This window comes from Diabrotica virgifera, chromosome 9 (genome assembly GCF_917563875.1).
Source record: "Diabrotica virgifera virgifera chromosome 9, PGI_DIABVI_V3a".
Classification (NCBI taxonomy): domain Eukaryota; kingdom Metazoa; phylum Arthropoda; class Insecta; order Coleoptera; family Chrysomelidae; genus Diabrotica; species Diabrotica virgifera.
This window is the reverse complement of record NC_065451.1, coordinates 157,837,768-157,862,080: the sequence shown is the minus strand read 5'-3', so window position 1 is coordinate 157,862,080 and position 24,313 is coordinate 157,837,768. Positions and strand designations below refer to the sequence as shown.

Sequence of the window (24,313 nt, the reverse complement as noted above, 5' to 3'; positions counted from 1 at the left end):
TGTGGAGAAGCAGAATTGCTAGTGGATTGGGTTAAGAAGGTGGTTTTAGCGCAGAAGCTGTAGGAGCGAAAGATAGAAATTGCCATGCTCAGCAAGCGACCAGTCAGTGAGGGGGTTCCAAATCTGTCACCTTAGAGGAACGGCTCTTAGATCAGCGTGTGGGGATGCAGTTGTTTATCTGCGATACATTAGGGGAGTTTGTTCAAGTATTTCGTAGTACTCATCGGGAAGTTCGTTTCTGGCCAATTGTAGAAGATTGGCCGGAGGGAATGGAACTTTGTTTTTGGGAGTCCCGGTGAATATATGCCCTCGCCGATTGCAAGGGGTGATTAGGACATTTTTAGCCCTTTGGTTGTTACCATTAATCGTTCGTATGACATATTTGTTGCTGAGAGAACGGATTCTCTCATTTATGGGGGGTAGTTTAGCGAGTGGGTGTACCAATACCGATGGATATCTCCAATGCTTCCTGAGGCACTTTCTGAGAATTCTACGCTCGCATCTGAGGATTTTGTTAGTATAATGTTGTTTTAGCGAAGCATAAAGGAGCGCTCTGTAGTCGATAATGGGCCTTATGAAGGTTTTATAGGTGTGCAGGAGAGTCTTGCTCGATGTACCTCCAAACGTTCCAGATAACGCTCCAAGGAGTTTAGCTCTGTTTCTTACCCTGTTTAGGGTGTGTTGGATGTCGATGTTCCAGTTGAGTGTCCTGCCAAAGTGGACTCCCAAGTAGACCACCGACGGACGATATTCAAGAGCTTCTCCTTGAAGGGTTATTCTGGTTGTTTCGTACCTAGCACTACGAGGGTGTCTGAAGGCAATCATTTGTGTTTTGGCTGGGTTGAGGGTGACTCTCCATTTATTGCACCACCTAACTACCTTGTCTAATAGAGTTTGGGCCCTATCGAAGGCAGAGGGCCGTCCTAGCGTGCCTCGCGCAGTGCCTGCAGTGAGCAGTGCAGTATCGTCGGCGTAAAGTAGGATTGACTCGGTTCGATTAATGGGATGGGGCATGTCACTGTTGTACGCTGTGTATAGTATAGGAGCTAATATGGATCCTTGTGGCACTCCTGCTTGAGGAGTAAATGGGGTGGATAATTGGTTAGCGACTTTGACGCGAATTGTTCGATTTGAGAGGTAGGAATGAATAAGTTTGATAAATGTTATAGGCAGTCCAAATCGGTGGAGTTTTTCGATCAGGCCTGGGTGCCAGACCTGGTCGAATGCCTTTTGGACGTCTAGGAAGATGCCTATAGCATATTTTCTATGCTCATTAATGGTTTGGGAAATGAAAGTGGCTGCTTCAATCAATGCGTTACGTGTGGAATGTTCAGCTCTGAATCCAAATTGAAAACTGGGGAGAATGTGGTTTGTCTCTAGGAATTCTACGAGTCTCTCCTTGAGGATTCTCTCGTAGACTTTACCTAGAGTGTTAAGAAGAGAAATAGGTCTGTAGGATTCTGTGCTGGTAGGTGGTTTCCTAGGGTTAGGAATCATGACTGTGTTGGCTACTTTCCATGAAGTTGGAAAATAGCACAACCTGAGACATGCATTGATTGTGTTTGTAAGCAGGGGTATAATACTCTCTGGAAGTTTTTTGAGGCACCTTCTGTGGATACCATCTGGGCCAGGAGATGTGTTTTTTCCTATGTTACACATCTGCCTGACGGTTTCCTCCTCCACAGGAGCCACCATCGGATGAGGGTAGGCTGCCATGTGTTGGGGGTTTTGGAGTATTTCTTCCACTCTCCTTTCGACGAAAAAATTTTATTAATATTTAATTATTAAATAATATTTAATACGAAAAACCCATACATTCATGTCCAAACAAATGAGACTGACCTTTTTCTGGTGAACTGAGAATGTCTTCACACAAGACCCGTTTCCTGCTATCCTTGGCTGCGATCAAAACCTCGTCCTGGCTTTCAGTAATGTTCTCCTTTGAAGATTAGCTCGTATAGCTCTCGTTCCTGCTTCTGTCGTGATGCTGTGTTCTACCTTTTTCGAAACTGCAATCAGCTACCGGGACACTCTTGGCTCAAGGAGGTTCTTTACTCTCAACCTGGCCTACCTCTCGTTCCACGATAGATCTCCACACTCACGGAACTACACCGGCTTTCTCACTCTCCGTACACTACCGTCTACCACTGGACTTCACTTCTCGACAGCTCAAAACATTCTGATCTCTATTTGTCATTCATTCCCCTACTTTCTAAATATCCCTTCCAGATTCACAAATCAACCTTCCACCACCAACTCTCATTCGCAGTATTCCTCAAAACCAATTTTTAATCTTTCTAAATATGCTTAATGGATTTCCAAAAAAAATAGTTAATTCCCATTCTAAAATTACTTTCTACTATTTACAAAATTTAATGACCTATTATCTACTTCAACTGAGTCTTATTTAGCATAGGCTAATGATCGAACCTTCCGCGAACAACGATAATGAACTATTATCTATTTCAACTGAGTCTTATTTAGCATAGGCTAATGATCGAACCTTCCGCGAACAACGATAATGGTACGCGCCATTCACTTTGTTTATTCTCGGCGCATTGTCCCGAGTTTCGTAAGCTCCTTCTAATCACTTCTTAAAATTAAACATAACAATTTGTTGTATACAGGTTGTTCTAAATTTATATGCCCGTGGTTGAGAAAATTGAAAATATTTTATATTAAATTGAATTCTGTTTATAATTATCAAAATTTAATTTTCATATCAAATAGAAATATAACAAATCCCCGCCTTGTATTCGATAAAATTTATCTGCAATTTTAAATAAATTTTCTCGAGGCAAAACCAACTCCCTGTATATCTCCTTACTTTAATCTACGTCTTATACCCCTTCTTCTTGTATTACTCTAATTAGTCCCACCTGTAGAGTAATCGTTTCCTTATTTTCAGTGTCCTCATCCTGTGTTAGAGTGTCGGCTATTATGTTGTCTTTCCCTTTTTCCCATATCAATCTTCTGTCTTTTTCCTCAGATTTTTCACATACTTTTACCGTGTATTCTGCATCCTCGTTTTCATATGCCTCCTCTTCAAATGCCACTGTTTCGATCATATCTTTTTCGCTTTCATTTGTTAGCTTTATTTCTTCTTCTCCTGAGCTCATCTCTTCTTTTGAGGAATCCCAGTTTTCTTTTGCTTTTGATTCTCTCAATTTTTCTTCTTCTGGGCTCAACTCTTCTTTTGAGGAGCCACAGGTTTCATTTTCTTTTGTCTTTTTCTGACTTTTTCTCCCTTTTCTTCTTTGTCCTTGCTTCGTTGCCAAATTCATTTCCACTGTTTGTTCTTTACCTGATTCGTCCGTATTTTGTTTCTCCTGTTCCTTGTCCTGTTCTTCTTCTTTTTCTTCTGTTAGATTCATCGTATTATTTTTAAAATCTATCACTACATGTTTTTCTGCCAATTCGTCAACTCCTACTATCATGTCATGTGACATGTTTGGCATTATTACACATTGTAGTGCATACATCTTCTTACCCAGTCGTACCATTACTCGTATGCCTTCATTTATAGTTGCCAATGTCCGTTTGTTTGCGCCCACTAAATTTACCCTAGGTATTTTGTAAATTAAATTTGTTAAGTTAACTTCTTCTATTAGTTTTCTGTTGACCAATGTTATTTCAGATCCAGTGTCTATCATAATTTTAATTGGTTTCTCGTTGATAAATCCATCCACAAATTTTAAATTAACTCCATTTTTCTTTTCGTTGTTTCTTGCCAATTTAATAAACTCCTTGGGGTTACAAAAGATTCCTGTTTGATTTTTGGTTTTTAGTGAGCGCCGTCGTGAAAAGACGCCGGTTGCTCATCGTTGTTTATATTTTCGTCATAATGTCTCTCTCCGTCATATTCATCTGTCTGGGTATTATTTACTTCTCTTCTATTTTCTCTTGGTCTGTCGGATCTGTTTCGGTTTTCTCGATATCCCTGTTCATTTTGTCTACCATTATTTCTGTTTTCTTGATTTGCGAGTGTGGTGTTTCTATTCTGGTATTCTCGATTTCTGTCCTCATTCCATTGCCTATTTCTTTGTTCATAATTTCCTCTTCCGTTGTCTCTATTTTCGTTTTCCCTTCTGGGATTAAAATCTCGTCTTGTATAGTCCCTCCTATTTTGATTTCTATCTCTGTAATCCTGTGTTTCTCGGGGCCTGTAATCTTCTCGCGACCTTCTTGATTTTCTTTCTCTTAAACGTGATTCTCTTATTTGTAGGAATTGGCTTAAACTATCTATGTCTTTGTAGTTTTGCAATGTGATATGGTCTTCCAGCGTTTCTTCGAAATGTCTTGCAATCAGTTCGACTAATTGTTCCGATGAGTAATTATATTGTAAATGTTTTGCGTTATAGTAAATTTGTAATGCATATGTCCTTTCTGATATACCCATCCTATCATTGTATTTCCCATTTTGCAATTCCTTGTTAATTTCCAATTGTTGGACTTTTCCCCAGAAATAATTCAAAAATTTTTGTTCAAATTGTTGCCAACTGTCAAATTCTTCTTCTTTGCAATCGAACCATAGGCTTGCTTCATATTTTAGATGGTTTTTGATAGTTTCTTTTGCTGTTTCGAAATTTCCGATGTGCTGTTTTTTCTTTTTCAGGCTATTTATGAACGGCACTGGGTGTAATCTTCTTACATCCCCGCCAAACCTTATCTTCACGTCATCTGTGCTATGTATAACCATTTCTCTTCTTTCTCCTACATTTTGTTGAATATTGATTTCCGCAATCTTTCTTTCCACTTCTTCTCTGTCTGCTTTAATAGCGTTTTCAAACTTGTTTTCCAAATTTTCTATTTCCTTTTTCTGGCAATTTGTTAACTCCTCCATTTTATTTTGAATTTTCATTTCTTGTTCTTTCATGTGGTCCTTCATTCTCATTTCTTGTTGTTCTATCTTGTTTTTCATTGTTGTCAAACATCCTTTTATTTCCTTTTCATACTTTTCTATGCGTTCCTCTTGATGTTGTTCTGAAGCTATTTCCTTGTGGCATTTTTATAAATGCGTTCCTCTATTTTCTTATTGTTCTCTTCTATCGCTTGTTTTGTTTCCTGTTGATTGTCATCCATTTTTTGCTCCACTTTATCCATTTTCTTTGATGTTTCTTCCTGATTTTTATCCATCGTCCTTTTTGCTTCATCCATTGCTTGTTTTGTTTCTCTTTGATTGTCATCCAATTTTTGTTGTGTTTCATCCATTTTCTGTTTTGTTTCTTTTTGATTGTCATCCAGTTTTTGTTGTGTTTCATCCATTTTCTGTTCCATTCTTTGTGACTGGAGTTGCATCATTTGTAATAATTTATCTATTCCTGATAATTCTTGCTGTTCTGATGCCATGATTGTCGTGTCTAAAATATCTTCTTGGTCTGACTTATTCTCTTGATTTGAATGTTCTTTTTGTTTTTTGTTGTCTTTGCTTTGGCTTCTTGTCACAGACATTTGTTTTCAAGAAGTACTGTCCCCGCCAAATATGAAATTTTACTAGTATGTTACCAAGACGACTTTTTCTCACCCAAATATTATAAATTGTCAATAAATATATCAAATGTAAATATCGTAAAAATAAAATATTAAATCAGTTATGTAAAATTTGTACCTAAAGAGATCTAAAATTTTATGTTATCAAATGTAAGTATCTCACTTTTTTACCACAGGCATATAAATTTTCAAATACCGGCTTTACTCTTTCTATCCTTCAAATTTGCCACTAGAAATACTTTTCAATGCTTTCCACGTTGGACGACAGTTGATGTGATCTTGATTATTGATATGAGATAATATTCTTATATGTCATTTAATTTAATCAATGCATTAATAATAATCTAATTAATTAACCAGATCACATATCAATATGTTTTCAATCTCAGGGCGAATTATAAAATTAATTACTTACTTACGTGGCTTCTAAGTATTTCTCAATGGTTCCTAATCGAGATAGGAAAGAAAAGAGTAAAATAATACACACATATGGGTTACAATTATAATCAAAATATTGTTTATTTTATCTAAATGGCAATCACTGCTGAATATTTGCTAGATCTTATTATTCTTAAACATAACATTTACAAATGGGAATCTTATTTCCTTTTGGTTTCCAATTGAAAGTTTTTATTAACATTTAACTATTAGGATTTATTAGCAACAATTCTATTTAAGTTTGATGAAACTTTTCTGATATTATTGATTATGTTCTTCAATTTATAATGTTGTATTTAATACGAAAAACCCATACATTCATGTCCAAACAAATGAGACTGACCTTTTTCTGGTGAACTGAGAATGTCTTCACACAAGACCCGTTTCCTGCTATCCTTGGCTGCGATCAAAACCTCGTCCTGGCTTTCAGTAATGTTCTCCTTTGAAGATTAGCTCGTATAGCTCTCGTTCCTGCTTCTGTCGTGATGCTGTGTTCTACCTTTTTCGAAACTGCAATCAGCTACCGGGACACTCTTGGCTCAAGGAGGTTCTTTACTCTCAACCTGGCCTACCTCTCGTTCCACGATAGATCTCCACACTCACGGAACTACACCGGCTTTCTCACTCTCCGTACACTACCGTCTACCACTGGACTTCACTTCTCGACAGCTCAAAACATTCTGATCTCTATTTGTCATTCATTCCCCTACTTTCTAAATATCCCTTCCAGATTCACAAATCAACCTTCCACCACCAACTCTCATTCGCAGTATTCCTCAAAACCAATTTTTAATCTTTCTAAATATGCTTAATGGATTTCCAAAAAAAATAGTTAATTCCCATTCTAAAATTACTTTCTACTATTTACAAAATTTAATGACCTATTATCTACTTCAACTGAGTCTTATTTAGCATAGGCTAATGATCGAACCTTCCGTGAACAACGATAATGAACTATTATCTATTTCAACTGAGTCTTATTTAGCATAGGCTAATGATCGAACCTTCCGCGAACAACGATAATGGTACGCGCCATTCACTTTGTTTATTCTCGGCGCATTGTCCCGAGTTTCGTAAGCTCCTTCTAATCACTTCTTAAAATTAAACATAACAATTTGTTGTATACAGGTTGTTCTAAATTTATATGCCCGTGGTTGAGAAAATTGAAAATATTTTATATTAAATTGAATTCTGTTTATAATTATCAAAATTTAATTTTCATATCAAATAGAAATATAACAGTACATATGTATTATACATAAGAAATACATGTTCGGATTATCCGTGCTTTTCCATTATCCGTGCCACCCTTCGATCCCAAGGAGCACGGATAATCGAGGTTCTACTGTATTTATGGAAGATAGAAGCAGAGAATACATTAAGATATATTCTGTGATCCAAGTATTTTGTTTTTAAAGATGTTCAAAATTGTAAGCCTTCCATAGTAACAATATATTATTAAAAAATCACTTTAACACTTTTGCTCTTTTCTCGATTGAGTATTAGTTTTTGTTGTAGCTACATATTATTACAATCACTGAATACATAGCTAGTGAAAAAATTATCACATTTATTAACTGAATTAACAATTTGCAATTATACAAAAAATAACAGATATCCAAGAACATTCAAAAGCCATCTCTTTAAGCTAGTTATGACATTGTCAAGTAGAATGACATTCTAGTAATATGTACATATCCATACCAGTGTGAATTTTACTACACGTAATTTGCCATGTAAAGACAGAAAAGGTAGGGATAGCTGTAAAATATTTGTGAATTATGTACCCATAGCCTTAAAGACACTTATCAACATTTTTACTGAATATGGTAGATATACAGGGTGTTTGGTAAAGAATGGGCCATAGCTTAACCTTAGATTCCTGAGGTTAAAATAGGTTGATTTAAGCTAACTTACTTTGTTACAAAAGTTACAATAACCGAAATACAGTGTCACAGTTAAACTTTTATTTTATTTATTTTTGAATATTTCCTGACAGGCATGGGACAACAACACGAAATTTAGTAAGTGGTGCTGGTATTGTACAATCTACTAAATTATGTTAAACAAACGTTTCTGGCTACTACCAGAGGCGTACGATGGGGGAACGTGAATGGTTAACCCTTCCCAAATTCTACGCCACTGGGAGAATTGTTATTTTAGTGAAATTTTTTGATTCTCCAATACTTTCTACGTCAAAAACATACTCTTCATTCGTAACTTACTTACTTAAGCCGTCCTCTTGTACCATACGTTGTCGAGGTAATTCATTTGTAATTCGAGGTAGGTCATTCGTAACTATAAAGCCATTAGTTTTCGAGATATTTGAAGCTAAAAATGAAGTGATGAAAATCGAAATTGAAGAAATGAAATGAAATGAATAAAAATGAATACATTAATCAAAATAAGTGTGCCTTTTCATTTTTAACTTCAAATATCTTGAAAACTGATGACTTTATCTTTACAAATGAAGAGTATATTATTTGCATAGAAAGTATTGGAGAATCAAAAAATTTCACTAAAATAGCAATTCCGCCAGTGGCGTAGAATTTGGGAAGGGTCAACCATTCATGTTCCCCCTTCGTACGCCTCTGGTAGTAGCCAGAAACCTTTTTGTTTAACATAATTTAGTAGACTGTACAATACCAGCCTGCCCAAATACCACTTACCAAATTTCGTGTTGTTGTCCCATGCCTGTCAGGAAATATTCAAAAATAAATTAAATTAAAGTTTAACTTTGACACCCTGTATTTCGCTTATTGTCAACTTTTGTACTAAGGTAAGTCAGCTTAAATCGACCTATTTCAACCTCAGGAATATAAGGTTAAGCTATGGCCCATTCTTTACCAAACCAAACACCCTATACAGCAGTAGAAATATATTGTTGTCCAGCACATGTATATGAGCGCTTAGTTGGTTTTACATGCAACAGAACTTTGATTTTATGGAAAGCGATATGAAAATGAAAAGTTGGTTAGATGTAACTTATTTGGTTATTACACAAATTATCTGCTGAATTGTAAGTTGTATCCTTTATTGAGTTTTACCTGTATATAGAGCGTAAAAAGCTAAGAATTTTGGTGTACTTAACCCAATATTTTAAAATTTGTCATTTATCTGGTTTTTGCAGAATATCAAGGATATGTACCAGAAAAAATTTTAAAGGCTAGCCGAAAAAATCAAGTTATAGATATGACTCAACACTTCAGAAGGATTGATGATGTACTGCAAAAACTTTATCTTATTAATAGAAAAAAGGATGAAATAAATCTAGCACCTTCAATCTTCAAGGAATTAGTTTTCATGTTATTGTAATCAGTTGTATTTACTTACTTTCTTCATCTGTTGTTTGCTTTTCTTCAAAGGGTGTAAATTTATCTTGTTCTACTTCAGTTTTTACCGGAAATTCATTTGAGTCTAAATAACCAAATGCGTCATATGCGGGTTCTCTCTTGGGTTCTTCTGTAATTTCAATTTTGAAAGCATCCAAGGGACCAACAGAGGTGTCTTCGTTTTCTACTTTTATTTTAAAAGTTTTCTTCTCACTAGCTTCTTGATTTATTTCCATATTTGATTCAAAATTCATTGTTTTCATAAATTATAAACAAAAACAAACAGCACAATCGGTCGAATTCAAGACAAGACAAACTCGAAGTCTCGAACAGTAACCATGCACAATGCACATGCACTGTTATCGCTGTTATCCTTGGGCGCCGTCCAATTCACCTAAAACCTTGAACTTGTCAAACGTCACGCGCATGTCCTATACGCTCCAACTCGTATACAGTCACTTCATCGATAGCCCCAACTCATATACTTGACATTTCACATACTCAGGTGAAATTATTCGTTTTTAAGCTTAATTCCTTAATCGGACTAGACCACTTATAAATTTGCAGACTATTATTGACAGATGACAGCCTAGCTTGGAAAACAAATAAATTTTTATTTTTAGTGTTTATTTATACATAATGTTCATTCTACAATATAATATATACAGTGCGTCCATAAAGTAACGCATAAATTCATTATTTCGTAAACCGGCGACCTTAAAGAAAACTCCCAAAACAGGTCGATTTTTATTTTTAATTTCTCATTTTTTGCCATATATATCATAGTAGTGACGTCATCCATCTGGGCCTGATGACGTAATCGATGATTTTTTTAAATGAGAATAGGGGTCATGTGATAGCTCATTTGAAAGGGTATTCAATTCTCTATTCACTAACGTAAACAATAATATAATTATTTATACAGAGTGGTCAAAAAAATATTTTTTAATTAAAATAATCGAGACAAAAAGAAGAATGTATGTAATTTATTTAATTCAAAATGCGTTTTGCTACTGTCAGTAAACAGAAAAAAATTATTTGACAAATAAACATTGATTTTCGCTTGAACGAAATGTTCAAACTGGCAAGAGGCAGGTGGGTGGCAGCTTTAACATTGAATTTAAGCAAAAAACAATATTTATTTGTCAAATAAATTTTTTTCCTGTTTTCTGACAACATTAAAACGTATTTTGAATTAGATAAATTACATACATTCTTCTTTTTGTTTCAATTATTTTAATTAAAAAAATGTGTTTTTGAACACCTTGTATAAATACTTATGTTAATGTTTATATTAGGGAATAGAGAATTGAATACCCGTTCAAATGAGCTATCACATGACCCCTATTCTCATTTAAAAAAATCAACTATTACGTCATCACGCCCAGATGGACGACGTCACTAGTATGATGTATATGCCAAAAAATTGGAAATTAAAAATAAAAATCGACCTATTTCGGTATTTTTCTTTAAAGTCGCCGGTTTACGAAATAATGAATTTATGCGTTACTTTATGGACGCACTGTAGAACCAGAACAGTCTACACGTTTGTACTAAAGAAACATGTAAAAAATTGATGATATTTGACTCTGATTTACTTAATGGGCATTAGGGGGGAAATATTAGCCAATATGAAGAATAAAAGCTGTGATTGTGATAGGTCATAACTTCCCAGTGACTGAAGAAATATTAAATTCCATGGAGTTTTTTGGTGTCTACTGATAGGATTAATAGGATAGCATCAAATGGATGACGAATAATACGGGACATCGCTGAAGCCACTAATAGACAGGTTACACATTAAAAGTGGTATCTTGAAAAAAAGTTAAATCTAACAGCAAGTACTTTTGGACAAATCGTCTCATATGCAAAGGAAACAGGTCTCCACATAGTTTGTTAAAAAGCCTTGTTGTAGGTGAGTTAAAATATGTGTATTACAGTACTTAGTAAATGAGAAACAAGAATAAAAATCCTAGAAGTTGTTCTGATAATTCGACCCCTGCAATGAATACCCTTGGTAACCAGCATTTATATTCTTCAGAAAAAAAGATAGCAATTTCTTTGATTTTTTTAATTGCATGTAACATTTTTTCAGTGTAAGAAGTAATTATATAAATGTTAAACTCTTTCAGAATAAGAGGATAGGTTTTTGCATTATGGCAGTTACAGCTTTTGATATAAATATAAAGTGCATAGAATAATCTTGTAAGGGCACTTACGATGATCTTATCTGACACATATGTAGTCATATGCACAAAATTATCAGAACTTAGTAGCGAATAAAGTTGTAACAACAGTTACGTGGCGAATAAAATTGTAACAACTGCAGTTACTGTGTTGTTCTACAAATAAGTCAAATATTTTTTACATTTATGATATTACACCATTCGGATTTTTTCTTATAAATGCAGTTATAACTGTTATAAATTGAGTTAGGTGAGCTAACTAAATGACCATCAACGATTATAATTCAACTAAACTACAGGACAACAGGAAACTTTTATACTTGGATCGTTGATGGTCATTTAGTTAGCTCACCTAACTCAATTTAAAACAATAACCACACTGATAATATTGGCAGATAGAGCATAAAAAGTTGTACCAGAAGAACACTGTAAATAAAAATCGCCAAAAATGTTAGTTACAACGTCATTCTATGCAGGGGTCGAATTATTATTCTGCTTCTGTTTTTCAATGAGATTTTGATAATTGTTGTACATAAACCTCAAAAGATTTTTTTTCTTTGCAGGTGAATACAATGTTGATTAGGTATATAAAAACCATTCATTGGGCAGAATCCATAGAAAATATGCATAGGCCCATGGAGCACCTAAGACAAAATTATAGTTTTAATTTATGGCTAACAGATTCGAGACTCCTTGGTAGTCCTGATGGAATTATTGAAGAAGAATTATGTTGTGTTAGCGATTATGATGAATTTTGTAGCTTATGATCTTTATGTAAGTAAAAAAGTACGGACTGCTACATGTTATATATAGAAAATACTAAGGAATCACTGAATTACGATATAAAATCTGTTTAGAATGTGGTTAATTGTAAGAGAAATAATTTTAATATTCCATGTTATAAGTTTAACACTTTATTTGCGGATGGTTTTCATGTGAGCCACATAGTGCCACCATCAATGTGCATTGGATATATATGAACTTCTAAGACGAAAATAATTTCAGTTGAGAGTATAAGTCTTAACTCATTTTATCCACACTCAATGTTAATGATTCTGTTTTTAGTGAGCCACAATCAATTGTTGATGCTTTTGCCAATTTCTTCAGCAGTGTCCATAATGCTTCTTTTTCCTGTCCAGACCAGAGCAGTCATAGTCCCAATATCACTCATAGTGATAGTGATATTCACACTTAACTATTAAAATTTGTGACATTCTATCATGTTTACAGTGTCTTAATGCCAATAAAGGTCCTGATACATATAGAACATCTAATTTGTTTAGATTTCTGATGTACTGTTCTTTTAAATTGTGTAAGCCATATTTTTATTCTGGTATGATCAATTTATTGAATCTAGATTATCTTCTTGTCAGAAGAGTTAACTTTGACTTCATATTTATTTTTAAGCTTGTAAATGAGATAATCCAATCTTCTGAAATGCTTCAGCTAATTTGTTATATTTCTTTCCGTTCACTGTGCCACAATTCACTTTTCTTTGTTCCTTATCGCAGAACTAATTATGGTTCAAATACAGGTATGATATGGTCTGACCACTATGCATGCAAATCAGTTACCTCATAATTGTTTAGGTTATGTATCAATTGCCTTAGGAATTTATTTATTGTATTTGAATCAGTCATTGCGAAAACAATCTTAGTCCATATTTTGGGTAAAATGACGATGCTTTTTGACGCCATGAAATTTACATTTAAACATATAAACATTTAAACTTTTTTTGCCTTTTAGAAAGATTCACTCATAACCCATAATACTTATATAAAATATAGTATTATCTAGGAATATCCAACTAATGAAAAGATTTTACGTTTCCTGAAAAATTTACACATTGTAACATGTATTGTTTTCGCAATGACCGAATCATTTATGTATTTCTAATTTTATAAATATATTGTATATATTTTAATGCTGAATTCTTATATAATTTTGACAGTGATTTTGTCTCATTTGTTAGTAATAAATACCTACATATCAATTAATTACCTAATGTATTAATGTAATATGTAATAAAAGTTCCTTTAAAAATTTATTTTTATTCCCAAAATACATTCTTAATAGAAGTAAGTCTACTAGACGTATTGCTTGGATGTCTAATGAAGGTCCAATTATATTGTGGACATCCTCTCAGGAAGCTCGGGAGACGTTTATTAGCGCGACATTTTGGACCAAACTATGCCGTCTGATGAAGGTCCAAATGACACCCAGTAAACGTCCCCTCAGGACGTTAGGTGTATGTTTGGCAGCACCACATTTGGATCAAAATATAAAGTTGTTCATACTAAAATGGACGTTGGAGGGACATATGTGAAGGACTTTCACTGGATGTCCGTGTGTTATTAGGGAAATATTTTGAATGTGTATAAAATGCCCTAATTGGTTATTAAAATAATTTTCAGTTTTTCGAAATAAGATCTTCCTTTACTTGCACAAAAATAATATGTTTACTTATCTTAAATAATAGTTAATTAAATGAGTCACTAGTTTATTAAGTATTATCTATGCTTTAATCCAGCCTTTAACTAAATGCAATACATAACTGCCGAGCCCTATAAAGTTTAAGTGATATTTCTGCAATTAATTTTATATAAATTGAATAGAATAGAAAAAAGCTTTATTCTCAGGATTCACAAGTTTATACAAAAATAAAAATATCAGTAGGGAGAATGGTGTAAAATACAATTTATAAGGGTTTCTGAAACAACCTACACTTAACATAAAAATAACAGTCTCCTTGCAGGTCAGCTTGAAGGTATTATTCCACTTTGTATGGTTCTAGGTATATGAGTAACTGTTGAACAGACTTTCTATATTCTGTAGTTTTCTCAGATGTTGTTAGTCTATGTATTGGTACATTATATAGTTTATAAAATTGTTTGGTTTATTAGAATTATGGTTTATTACGTTTCATGAATTTATGCCTACTTCTAAAAATGAAAAGGAAGCATTCATATATGTATGTTCCTGTTATTGTTAGTAGGTTGAGTTTTTTGAAATTATCTCTACATGAATCCCTGTATTTCAAGTTAAGTAGAGTTCCGATTGCTCTTTTTTGTAATATAAAAACCTGTTCAGCCGTACTACTTTCCCCCCAGAAAATTATTCCAAAAATCGCAATACAGAATGAAAATTTGAAAAAAAAATATATAGGTAACTAACTCGTTTACATTTTTCGTCCAAATAATTTGCTGTTATTCTGAAAGAGTAGCAGATAGATTCAGGGTATAAAATTGCAATTGTATTTACATAAATCGCACTGTCTTTAGAATATGTATATTATAGTACCTATAATCTATTATAATTAAAAATATTTATTGTGAATATTTACAAATTTAGATACAATTTGATCTAGATTTATTAGATTGTAAAAATGAATTGAATTATTGCAACTTAATTAATTACTGTCCATTTCAGAAGTTTCCAAACTACAGGCAATCTCCACTGCTCCCTCAAATTCTAGATTCCTGGTGCCCAATAGTCTTGCTTGTATTCTTTTGGAACATAAAACAAATTGGTTCCTTATGGCAGACTTTAGATGTGCTTGAAAATTGCAATTTATATAGAAATTATTGCACTGATTCTCCTTCTACTTGCTGTCTGCGTTTAAATCTGTAAGTTTCAGCAATTTCCAAAGGAACAGGATTGTAAAAATTGTCCATTTTTAACAACTTCGTCCTATATTTTATCTATCATCTGCTAGTTATACACATATTTTAGAAATATATACTCTAATTTTCCAAAAACTACTTTATATTTTATTTTTATGATGTATTTTTATAAGATTTTTATTATATCATTTTAATAGGTTAGGTAGGTAAATCAAATCTTCTCTTTTTCTTCCCATTTGTAATACAATCATAAAATACTGTTATACTCTTATATTATATTTGTGGGATAATACATGTTCTATACTTTTTAATCGATATAATACATATAATAACGACATCATTAATTCAATTTCTAATTATATTATGTATAATTATTTATTCTCAGTATGTATGTGAGTTGGTGTGTATATGAATAGGGTTGTATCCAACTTGGTGTGACTTGGTGATTATGCGTTTTCGTGACTATCTCTGTGTTACCGACATTTACAGTTTAGGCGAATTGGGGGCGACCCGTTATCCTTAATGCCTTAGCCTTAATGCATAGAGAAATAAAAATAGAAGAGAATTTTTTTTTATTTCTCTATGCCAATTCTCTCTACGGTTCATTCTCTTTAATTCTTGACTAAACTGGAAAGGTGGCGCCACTAAAGACTTTTCCAAAGTCGCATGTCATCGCATCTGCAGAAACTGCAACAGAGTTGCCACATTTAGTAGATTTCTACTTTTTTGGTAGATTTTTGATATTGTTTAAAAAATTCTAGTATATAGGCAATATTTTTTAGTAAATTTTTGGTATATTTCAACATTTTGTTATGACTGAAATAAAATTTGCTTTTTATAGTATTTACCCCATTTCTGAATTAGTTTTCAGACATTTTGTTACAATTTCCCAATGTCATTACCGAAAATAAGATTCAGGGCGTAGATGATGAATTTTACAGAGAAATGAAACAGGAAACTGGATTCTGGTGTAAAAAAACTTGCAGATTTCAAGTAGCAGTGCAAGCAGTATATCAGGTGTTATTGAAGAGTTATGGCATTCGGTGAGCCTATTAGAAGCTAACGATGGAAAACTAAAATACCTAAGCATATTATGTAACTTTACAAAACAAAAAATGTTGTGCTTACGTCTTTCCAATGTAAAATGCGAAAGAATTGTGTGAAGAATTTGATCCTGACATGCAGAAATCAGTAGAAGACAAAATATTATATACAAATATTAAATATGAAACTGATAAAAATTAATTATAGTAGGTCATTTTTTTCTCAGTTAAAATCTAAAAAAGTTTGGTTTTTTACAGATATTCATATTATATTAATTTCTAGTTAGTCAGCTGTTGTTTTTATTATAAAAAGTCCTAAATTATATACAAATACGTTAATAAAGTTTTATAGTATATTTTTTAGTTTTTGATTTAGCTAAACTTACAGTAGATTTTCTAAATAAAATGTGGCAACGCTGTGCAGAAATGTCATTTTATTTTGTCTTGTCAATGGCATCTGATGTCTGATGAGTGATGGATGACATCGTTGTTTGTTTGCATGAGTGTTTGGATTTATTTTATTAAATTGTTTTTTTACTTTTTACTTATAGATTAGCTATATATAACAAAGACTTTTACTCTCTTACTTTAAAGTAAAATATTCAGTTTGTGTGTAAATTTTTGAATCAAACTTTAAAATGGTGTTTAAATGCTGTGTACCAAACAGGACTGAGAAGTAAGGAATATTCTTTTGCGTTACTTTGCATCCATGTAATTTAAAAATTTTGTGTTAATTTCGGCGCTGCCAGCTGCCTTAATGTAAGGATTGATGTGTTTATAAACTCTGCAATGTTACAAAAAGATACTTGAAATATTTTAATTTTATTATGAGCTTTAATTTTGGTACTTTCCTGTAAATTATGCCGTTAATATTTTTAAATAAATATTTTAATTTTTGAATTTTGATTTTCTATCTTTCCTATTATATGAACTATATTTATAATTGCAGTAAAAGACTCCATAATGTAATGCACATTGCAAAAAAATAATCGCTAATGTAAGAAACAATTGTCGATTATTTTTATAATTTGCATTATGTTATAGAATCTTGTTTTACTACAATAATTAGCAACAAAGCTTATTTGAACGTTTAAAATTCCCGCAATTACCCATTTAGTTCATGACTAAACCGGACAGAGGGCGCTGTATACATTGCAATTTTACTTATTAAAGAGTTGCCTATCTATTCTACTTATATATACCTTATCTATGACACTAACAAAAACAATAAATAACAAAACAAAAACAACGTTGGCATTGCCACAGAATATATAACCACACAGAAGCGAATCTGAGTGACGTTTCCATTGATTTTGTTGGGACCGAAATATTTTACCTTGTGCACCAGTTACAGAATAGAACTTGATGTTCTAAGGAATAGACCATTCCAAATTAGGTAATATTTTTGACAAGTTGTTATTAATTAAATATGAAATATAAAATTTAACTATAAAATAAAACATATATAAATATAAAATTTAACTATTGGCATAGCCACCTTTACTTAACAAGCCATGAAGAGAAAAAGGCAACATCGCAATTGATGACGTGCGTAGTCCGACTTTCGGACTACCGCTTTTGAAAACACAATTTTAAAGTAGAAATTCTGGTAAAATTTATAGTATTTTTTGAGTCGAACAAGAAAATATTATTAATTAGAAGTTTGTACAAAATAAAATTAAAAGTACTTCCTTGTAAGTAACGTTTATTATACAAAAAAAAAACCAATAACAAGAATATACATGGGATTAATTTTTTTCGAATCCTAAGAAAACTAATGAGTATTTTTCAAAAATTTAAACGCAGAATGAAAGATTACGTTAGGACCGAGGGCCGAAAGTCCCTGAAAACTTCTATGTTTATTTTAATAAGTTACAGGGGCGAAAAATTAAGAAAATTTAGTGTGATTTTTAGTTTCAAATATGTCATTCAAAAACAACTTTTTATTCATTCTAAGGGACTTTCGGCCCTCGGTAATAAAGTAATCTTTCATTCAGCGTTTAAATTTTTCAAAAAGACTTATTAGTTTTCTCAGGATTCGAACAAAATGATATTGCATTTAAAATACACTGAAAATTTTGACAGGCGTCAAAATTTTGCATTTTGTTCCTTTCCCTTTAAAGTTTTTCGCACTTATTTAGAAACACCCTGAATTGATAAAGAACAAAAATCTAGTTGTTAAAGTAGCTAACTTTTTTTATTATCCAACATAAGCGAATTAATCAAAACAAAACAGAATGTTATTAAGAAAACCAGAGTCTATAGTTGGGTTTTAATATATTATTATTATTATACAAAAAAAACCAATAACAAGAATATGTGTAAAATACTTTATTTTAAATAAATAATATCTTATTTTAAATTATATACAAATATCGCTAGAAAAAACTATAACAACAATTTCTCACATGGTTTGATGTGAAGTGTTGGGGTTTAGAGTCGATAACTTTCTTTTTTTGTTATTCCCCTTAGCATTACTTTTCTTTTTATACTTTTTTGAAAATTCATCACTTTGATGGATGCTATTTTTGTTTTTTGTATAATTATTTAAAACAATATTACACATAATTTTTATAATAGCAGAATAAACTTTGAAGGCATTTTCCCCACATTCACACTCAAATTCAAAATTTAAATGAAAGCCTTCATGTTGTAAACTTTTCATTACCAAACATGAACAGCTTCAGGTGACAATTGTGCTGCAAAAATAATTTTTCAAGATTGGGACTAGTTATAGTCCCAATTTCAGGCTATAACATATTAAAAAAATCACTTGAATCGGCCAACAGGTTTAGTAAATATAAGACATCAAAAATGACAAAAATTTTAAGTGGACGCATTTCTATATGCACGTAAGTTTATATAAAAATATATTATACTATAAAATATATTATATAAAAATATATTATATTGAACTAAAATCATCTTAATACATACCTTTTAATATTCTTTATAATTTGGAGTACGAAATATTGTAAAATGTTTGAGTTTTTCTGTAAATACAGTGAATATTATTTAAAAACATTTAAAAATAAATGAGAACTGTCAGAATTAACCGGTCTACGCTTAGATGTTGCCAAGTTTCAACTTCATGGCTTGTAAAGTAAAGGTGGCTATGCTATTGGCCATGAGCCGATGGGTAGAGGGGATTTGACAGCTTTCGCCAGCGCTGTTAGTGGCAGTTTTGTGCATTTATCTGATAAATTTAAATGGCGCGCCATGGGGAGAGGAGAGGGGATTTGACGGTTTTCTCCAGCGCTGTTAGTGCAGCGTTGGCACATTTAGCAGATTTCTACTTTTTTGGTAGATTTTTGATATTTTTTAAAAAATTCTAGTAGGCAATATTTTTTAGTAGATTTTTGGTATATTTCAACATTTTCTTATGACTAAAATAAAATTTGCTTTTTAATAGTATTTACCCCGTTTCTAAATTAATTTTTAGACATTTTGTTACAATTTCCCAATGTCATTACCGAAAATAAGATTCAGGACGTAGATGATGAATATTAAACAGAAATGAAACTGGATTCTGGTGTAACAAACTTGGAGATTTCAAGTAGCAGTGCAATCAGTACCTATTTCAGGTGTTATTGAATAGTTCTGGCATTCGGTGAGCCTGTTAGAGAAGCTAACGATGGAAAACTAAAATATCTAAGGCCCGGTCTTTTCACCTCCGAATAAAAGTTATTCGGAGGTTTATTTGACAGATTTACATGTAATCTTCCGGATAAAATTCCTAATACATATTTATTCGGAGGTGAAAAGACCGGGCCTAATTATAATAAATGTAACTTTGCAAAACAACAAATGTTGTGTTTGCGTGTTTCTAATGTAAAATGCGAAATAATTGTTTGAAGAATGTGATCCAGACATGCAGATGTTAAAATCAGTGGATGACAAAATATTATATACAAATATTAAATATGGAACTGATAAAAATTAATTATAGTTGGTCATTTTGTTCCCCAGTTAAGATATAAAAAAGTTTGGTTTTTGTTTACAAACAGTCATATTAATTTCTAGTTAAACTCCCTTTGTGGCTCAGTGGTAAGAGCGCCTACCTTTGGATCGAAAGGTCCGAATGGTCGTGAGTTCGAATCTCACCAGGGTAGAGAATTTTTCGTTTATTATAAATTAATAAATGAAAATAGTTTCTATCCTTGTGGGATCGGTACCCACCGGAGGGACCGCAGACGTTCGGATACAAATAGCGTCTCTGCAAAGCCAATGACTTCGACTTTGCAAAGTAACAAGACACTTACTCAACACACACACACTACACAACACTAGCTACCTGATTGGTAAAATCCACTATACCATCACCATGCCAATGCCCATTAGTTGTCGAGGCATTAGCTAAATAAAAAAAATTTCTAGTTAGTCAGCTGTTATTTTTATTATAAAAAGTCCTAAATTATATACAAATATATTAATACAAGTTTTATAGTATATTTTAATTTTTGATAAGTAAATTTTAGTAAGCTAAACTTACAGTAGATTTTCTAAATAAAATGTGGCAACGCTGTGTTAGTGGCAGTTGGCACTAGTTGGCAGTTTTGTTTTGTGCATTTGATAAACTTCATAAACTGAAATGGCGGATAATATGGATTTTTCAAAAAAGAAAACAAGATATTGCAGCTGTTGTATTGATTCATGTAAAAATATTGAATATACACAGCAAACAGACCGACGTGTTAATTACGTGAATTTTGGGTACATTTGTCACCAATATGCGTAAATTGCTTACGTGAATTTCACGTGAAAATTTGGTTGGAATGTCACATTGAAAATACGTCTTTAAATTACGTGAATAACTCGTCTTCAATAGACGTGTTATTTACCTGAAATAGCAATAAAATGTTTCGGGAAATTCACGTTGCAAATACGTGTTGATTAAACGTATCTTTTAGGAAATATATATATTAGTATTCACGTGAAAGATACGTCCTCGGTTCACGTAAATAATTCGACCTTAATTAACTTATGAATCACGTAATTATTATCATCATATGATATAAATAAAACAAGCATAATATAAAGTATTAACAATGTATTTATTTAGTAGAATTTAGACCAGGGGTTTTCCATCTGTGGTACATATGTACCACTGGTGGTACATATCATTATTGGCGGTGGTACACAAAACACAAAAAAAATTAAAATATTAGTACTTAGTGAGCCTTGATAATAAAGGGTGATTCAGTGAAACGGTACGATTTGACAACGCTGCTGTTGATAAAATAGAGGAGCCGCGGACTTGCGACGTAAACGTTGTGAATCTAGAGAGTGGGACATTTAGTTATCTGTGAAAGCTTATTACAAAAATGGTGAACGTTTTGTGCGTATACAACAAGCATTTCGTTTACACTACCATGTGCGGCCCCGTTCACAAGACCAAGTTACAAGACTTGGGTTAGGAACTTTGAAATTAGTGGTTCAATATCACAGAAAAAAACTGGCAGAGTCAGAACTGCTCGCACACCAGAGAATATTGAAGCGGTGCCAAATTCATTACACGCTAGTGCTCGAAGATCCCTGCGACGACTTGCATGTAATGAATTTTGCACCGCTTCAATATTCTGTGGTGTGCGATCAGTTCTGAGGCTGCCACCTCTTTTTGTGATATTGAACTACTACTTTCAAAGTTCCTGACTCAAGTCTTTAGCCATGTTAGACGGAACTGCAGCGCGAGGCGGCAAATGGTAGTGTAAACGAGATGCTCGTTGTACACGCACAAAACTTTCACCATTTTTGTAATAAGCTTTCACAGCAAATGCGCGTTGTTCACAAGACCACGCCTCCATGATAACTAAACACTATCTAGATTCACAAGGTTTACGTCGCAAGCCCGCGGCTCCTCTATTTTATCGTCAGCAGCGCGCAGCGTTGTCAAATCGTAAATCTAAAAATATAGGTGGTACTAAAAATAATAAAAATAACTGTAGGTGGTACATGATTCAAAAAGGTTGAGAACCGCTGATTTAGAGACTTGAAAACATTTGTCTTGTATAATTATTATTATAAGATGATGAACCAAAAATGGTAAAAAGAGGGAAATAAAGCTCTTCACGTTTCACTTTTTACTTTTTGTTGTGAGAAATGTGAGAAGCTGATATTAGAGGTTATGATCATCGATTATAAAAATCGATTATTTTTGAATTACAGTTAAACTATTCTACTTACTTTAAATTAGTATTACGTATTTTCTTTTTGTTTTTAAATTTCTCCTACTATTAACTAATTGGTCTTACTAAAAATCTATTTTAATACCAGAATAATATAAAAAAATAATCCTATCGAAACGTATCTATTATTCGATAAATCGATTTAGTTTTCGAACCAACTAAGTATGTTAGTCACGTACCGTGGTCACGTGATAGTATTTAAAGGAGGAGAAAGGCTTGGTAGTACGTCACCACCGCTCGCGGTTTGAAAATTAGACTCAACATCATTTTAGCTCCTTGTGATATTTTTAAAGAAAAAAAAATAGCAAAAGTAGCTTCAAATCAAGGTTGGATTGAAATAGTTATGCTAAATGATTTTAAAAGCGAACTCATAAACTTTTTGTTTAAATATTGGTATGATTTACATTACTTTTACGTGAAATACATCTAATTTTTCGACGTCCATAAAATACAGTGAGTAAAATTCAATCGATACGTATTTAACCAACACCATTGTAAAATTTTGTTTTCCAAAATATTTTTCAAAATTTAACCAAAGGAAGTTATTTCTGTTTCGTGATTATTACGTGAAATAAACGTACCTTTGCGATGTAACCGACATTCATACCTACTATACAAAACATGTACTATATTCGCCATTATCATTTTATATTATTCTAATGTCAAACATGTATAAAGGAAGCACTAATATATAGGTGAATGATTTGGCACTGAAATACGTTTTTTCCCGTCATAAATCACCGAGTTACGTATTCGTTAAAATTTGCCGTAAATTTAACGTAATCATCATGTAACTGGGCTCAAACCTGTTTGCTGGGATAACAGTACTGGATGCAGTTATTATATTCGGAAACATTGCGTACATGTCCTGCATCAACTAAATCCTTTCCTTTTTTGGTGTTGCTGATTGAAATTGGATATCATGCTGGGAAATAAGACTTGAATCCAGTATATTGTTTAATATCCATTTTGATAGAATTCAAACAAATTACAATTCATACAAATTACAAATTTTAATAAGCAAAGCAGTAAGCACACAAAAATAAACAGAGGTAACCTTTAAAATGTTAAATAATTCATATAAACTTATTCTTTTTCTCAATGGTCTCTTGCGTAAGCAGTCATCCAGTCGCAAGAACTTATATATTAAATATTAAAATTATAATGAATAAAATAAAAAAACATAATTAATTTTACTATTAATTCTGTGTATTCGTTTAGTAATCAGGTTACAATAATATTTCAGTTCATAATTTGTCTTTCTAGACAAGTATCTATTTTTCTCGTTTTGTATATTTCACATACATAAAGTTGGATTTATAGTTTGACGTAGCGTAGACGTAGACGCAACGTAGACGTAAGAAACGGACTGGAGACGGAAGAAAATATTATGTCAATTTATAGATCGACGTAGCGGAATTTTTGCGCATGAGTAGAAAGAGTAAACAATGACTTAATTCTAATTCAACAACATAGCCTATACATTATACGAACAGTAAACAAACTTTGTGTTTATTTATTTATACTTATACCTACTATTATTTATTATAATATTTATCTGTTTTGTGTGTTACATGGATTAGGAAATAAACGAAAGTATGCTCTTTGGTGCCGCATGCCGTGGGATTTCCAACTATTTTGTTTCATTTCCTGGTCTTTAAATGTTTATTGGATTTACCTATCGTATAATATGTGTGGATAACCACGAATTAGGCTAATAAACAACTCATATTTATCTGAAATATTGAAATGACTCTATGATATATTTTTATTAAATTAATAACTTAACATCCATTGTATTAACAAATAATTAACAAAATTCGAATATGTTGACAATCAACTTTTTACCCAACACAAGGAATGAGGGGACGGGGCGGGTCCACTTTGAGTGACAGAACAAAATTCTGCCTTATGATTGGCCAGACGGAAGAAACGCACTGTAAAAGATGAAAGTTGGTCATCTCTTATGTTACGTTACGTTTCTCTTACGTTCCGTCAGGCGCTTGCGTTCATCTA

The 24,313-nt window shown here is 32.6% G+C and overlaps 1 protein-coding gene and 1 long non-coding RNA gene across 5 annotated transcripts in view; one reads left to right on the top strand and one right to left on the bottom strand.

Annotated features, from left to right (window-relative positions):
- The window catches only part of LOC126891744 (zinc finger protein 271-like), a 235,120-nt gene extending 219,422 nt beyond the window's left edge, over nucleotides 1–15,698 (bottom strand). For all 4 annotated transcript variants that reach the window (XR_007700532.1, XM_050661017.1, XM_050661019.1 and 1 more), the window contains exons 1-2: nucleotides 15,580–15,698; nucleotides 9,262–9,625 (exon numbers count right to left, since the gene is read on the bottom strand). Coding sequence is in view for 3 of the 4 variants with exons in the window: in XM_050661017.1 (XP_050516974.1) it covers nucleotides 9,262–9,523 (262 nt within the window). In the remaining variant the exon portion in view is untranslated. The remainder of the gene's footprint in view (nucleotides 1–9,261; nucleotides 9,626–15,579) is intronic.
- Nucleotides 10,203–15,207, top strand: LOC126891760 (uncharacterized). Its single transcript, XR_007700545.1, has 2 exons — nucleotides 10,203–11,175; nucleotides 12,010–15,207. It is a non-coding gene; the product is annotated as an uncharacterized LOC126891760 (long non-coding RNA).
- Nucleotides 15,699–24,313: the final 8,615 nt, after the last annotated feature.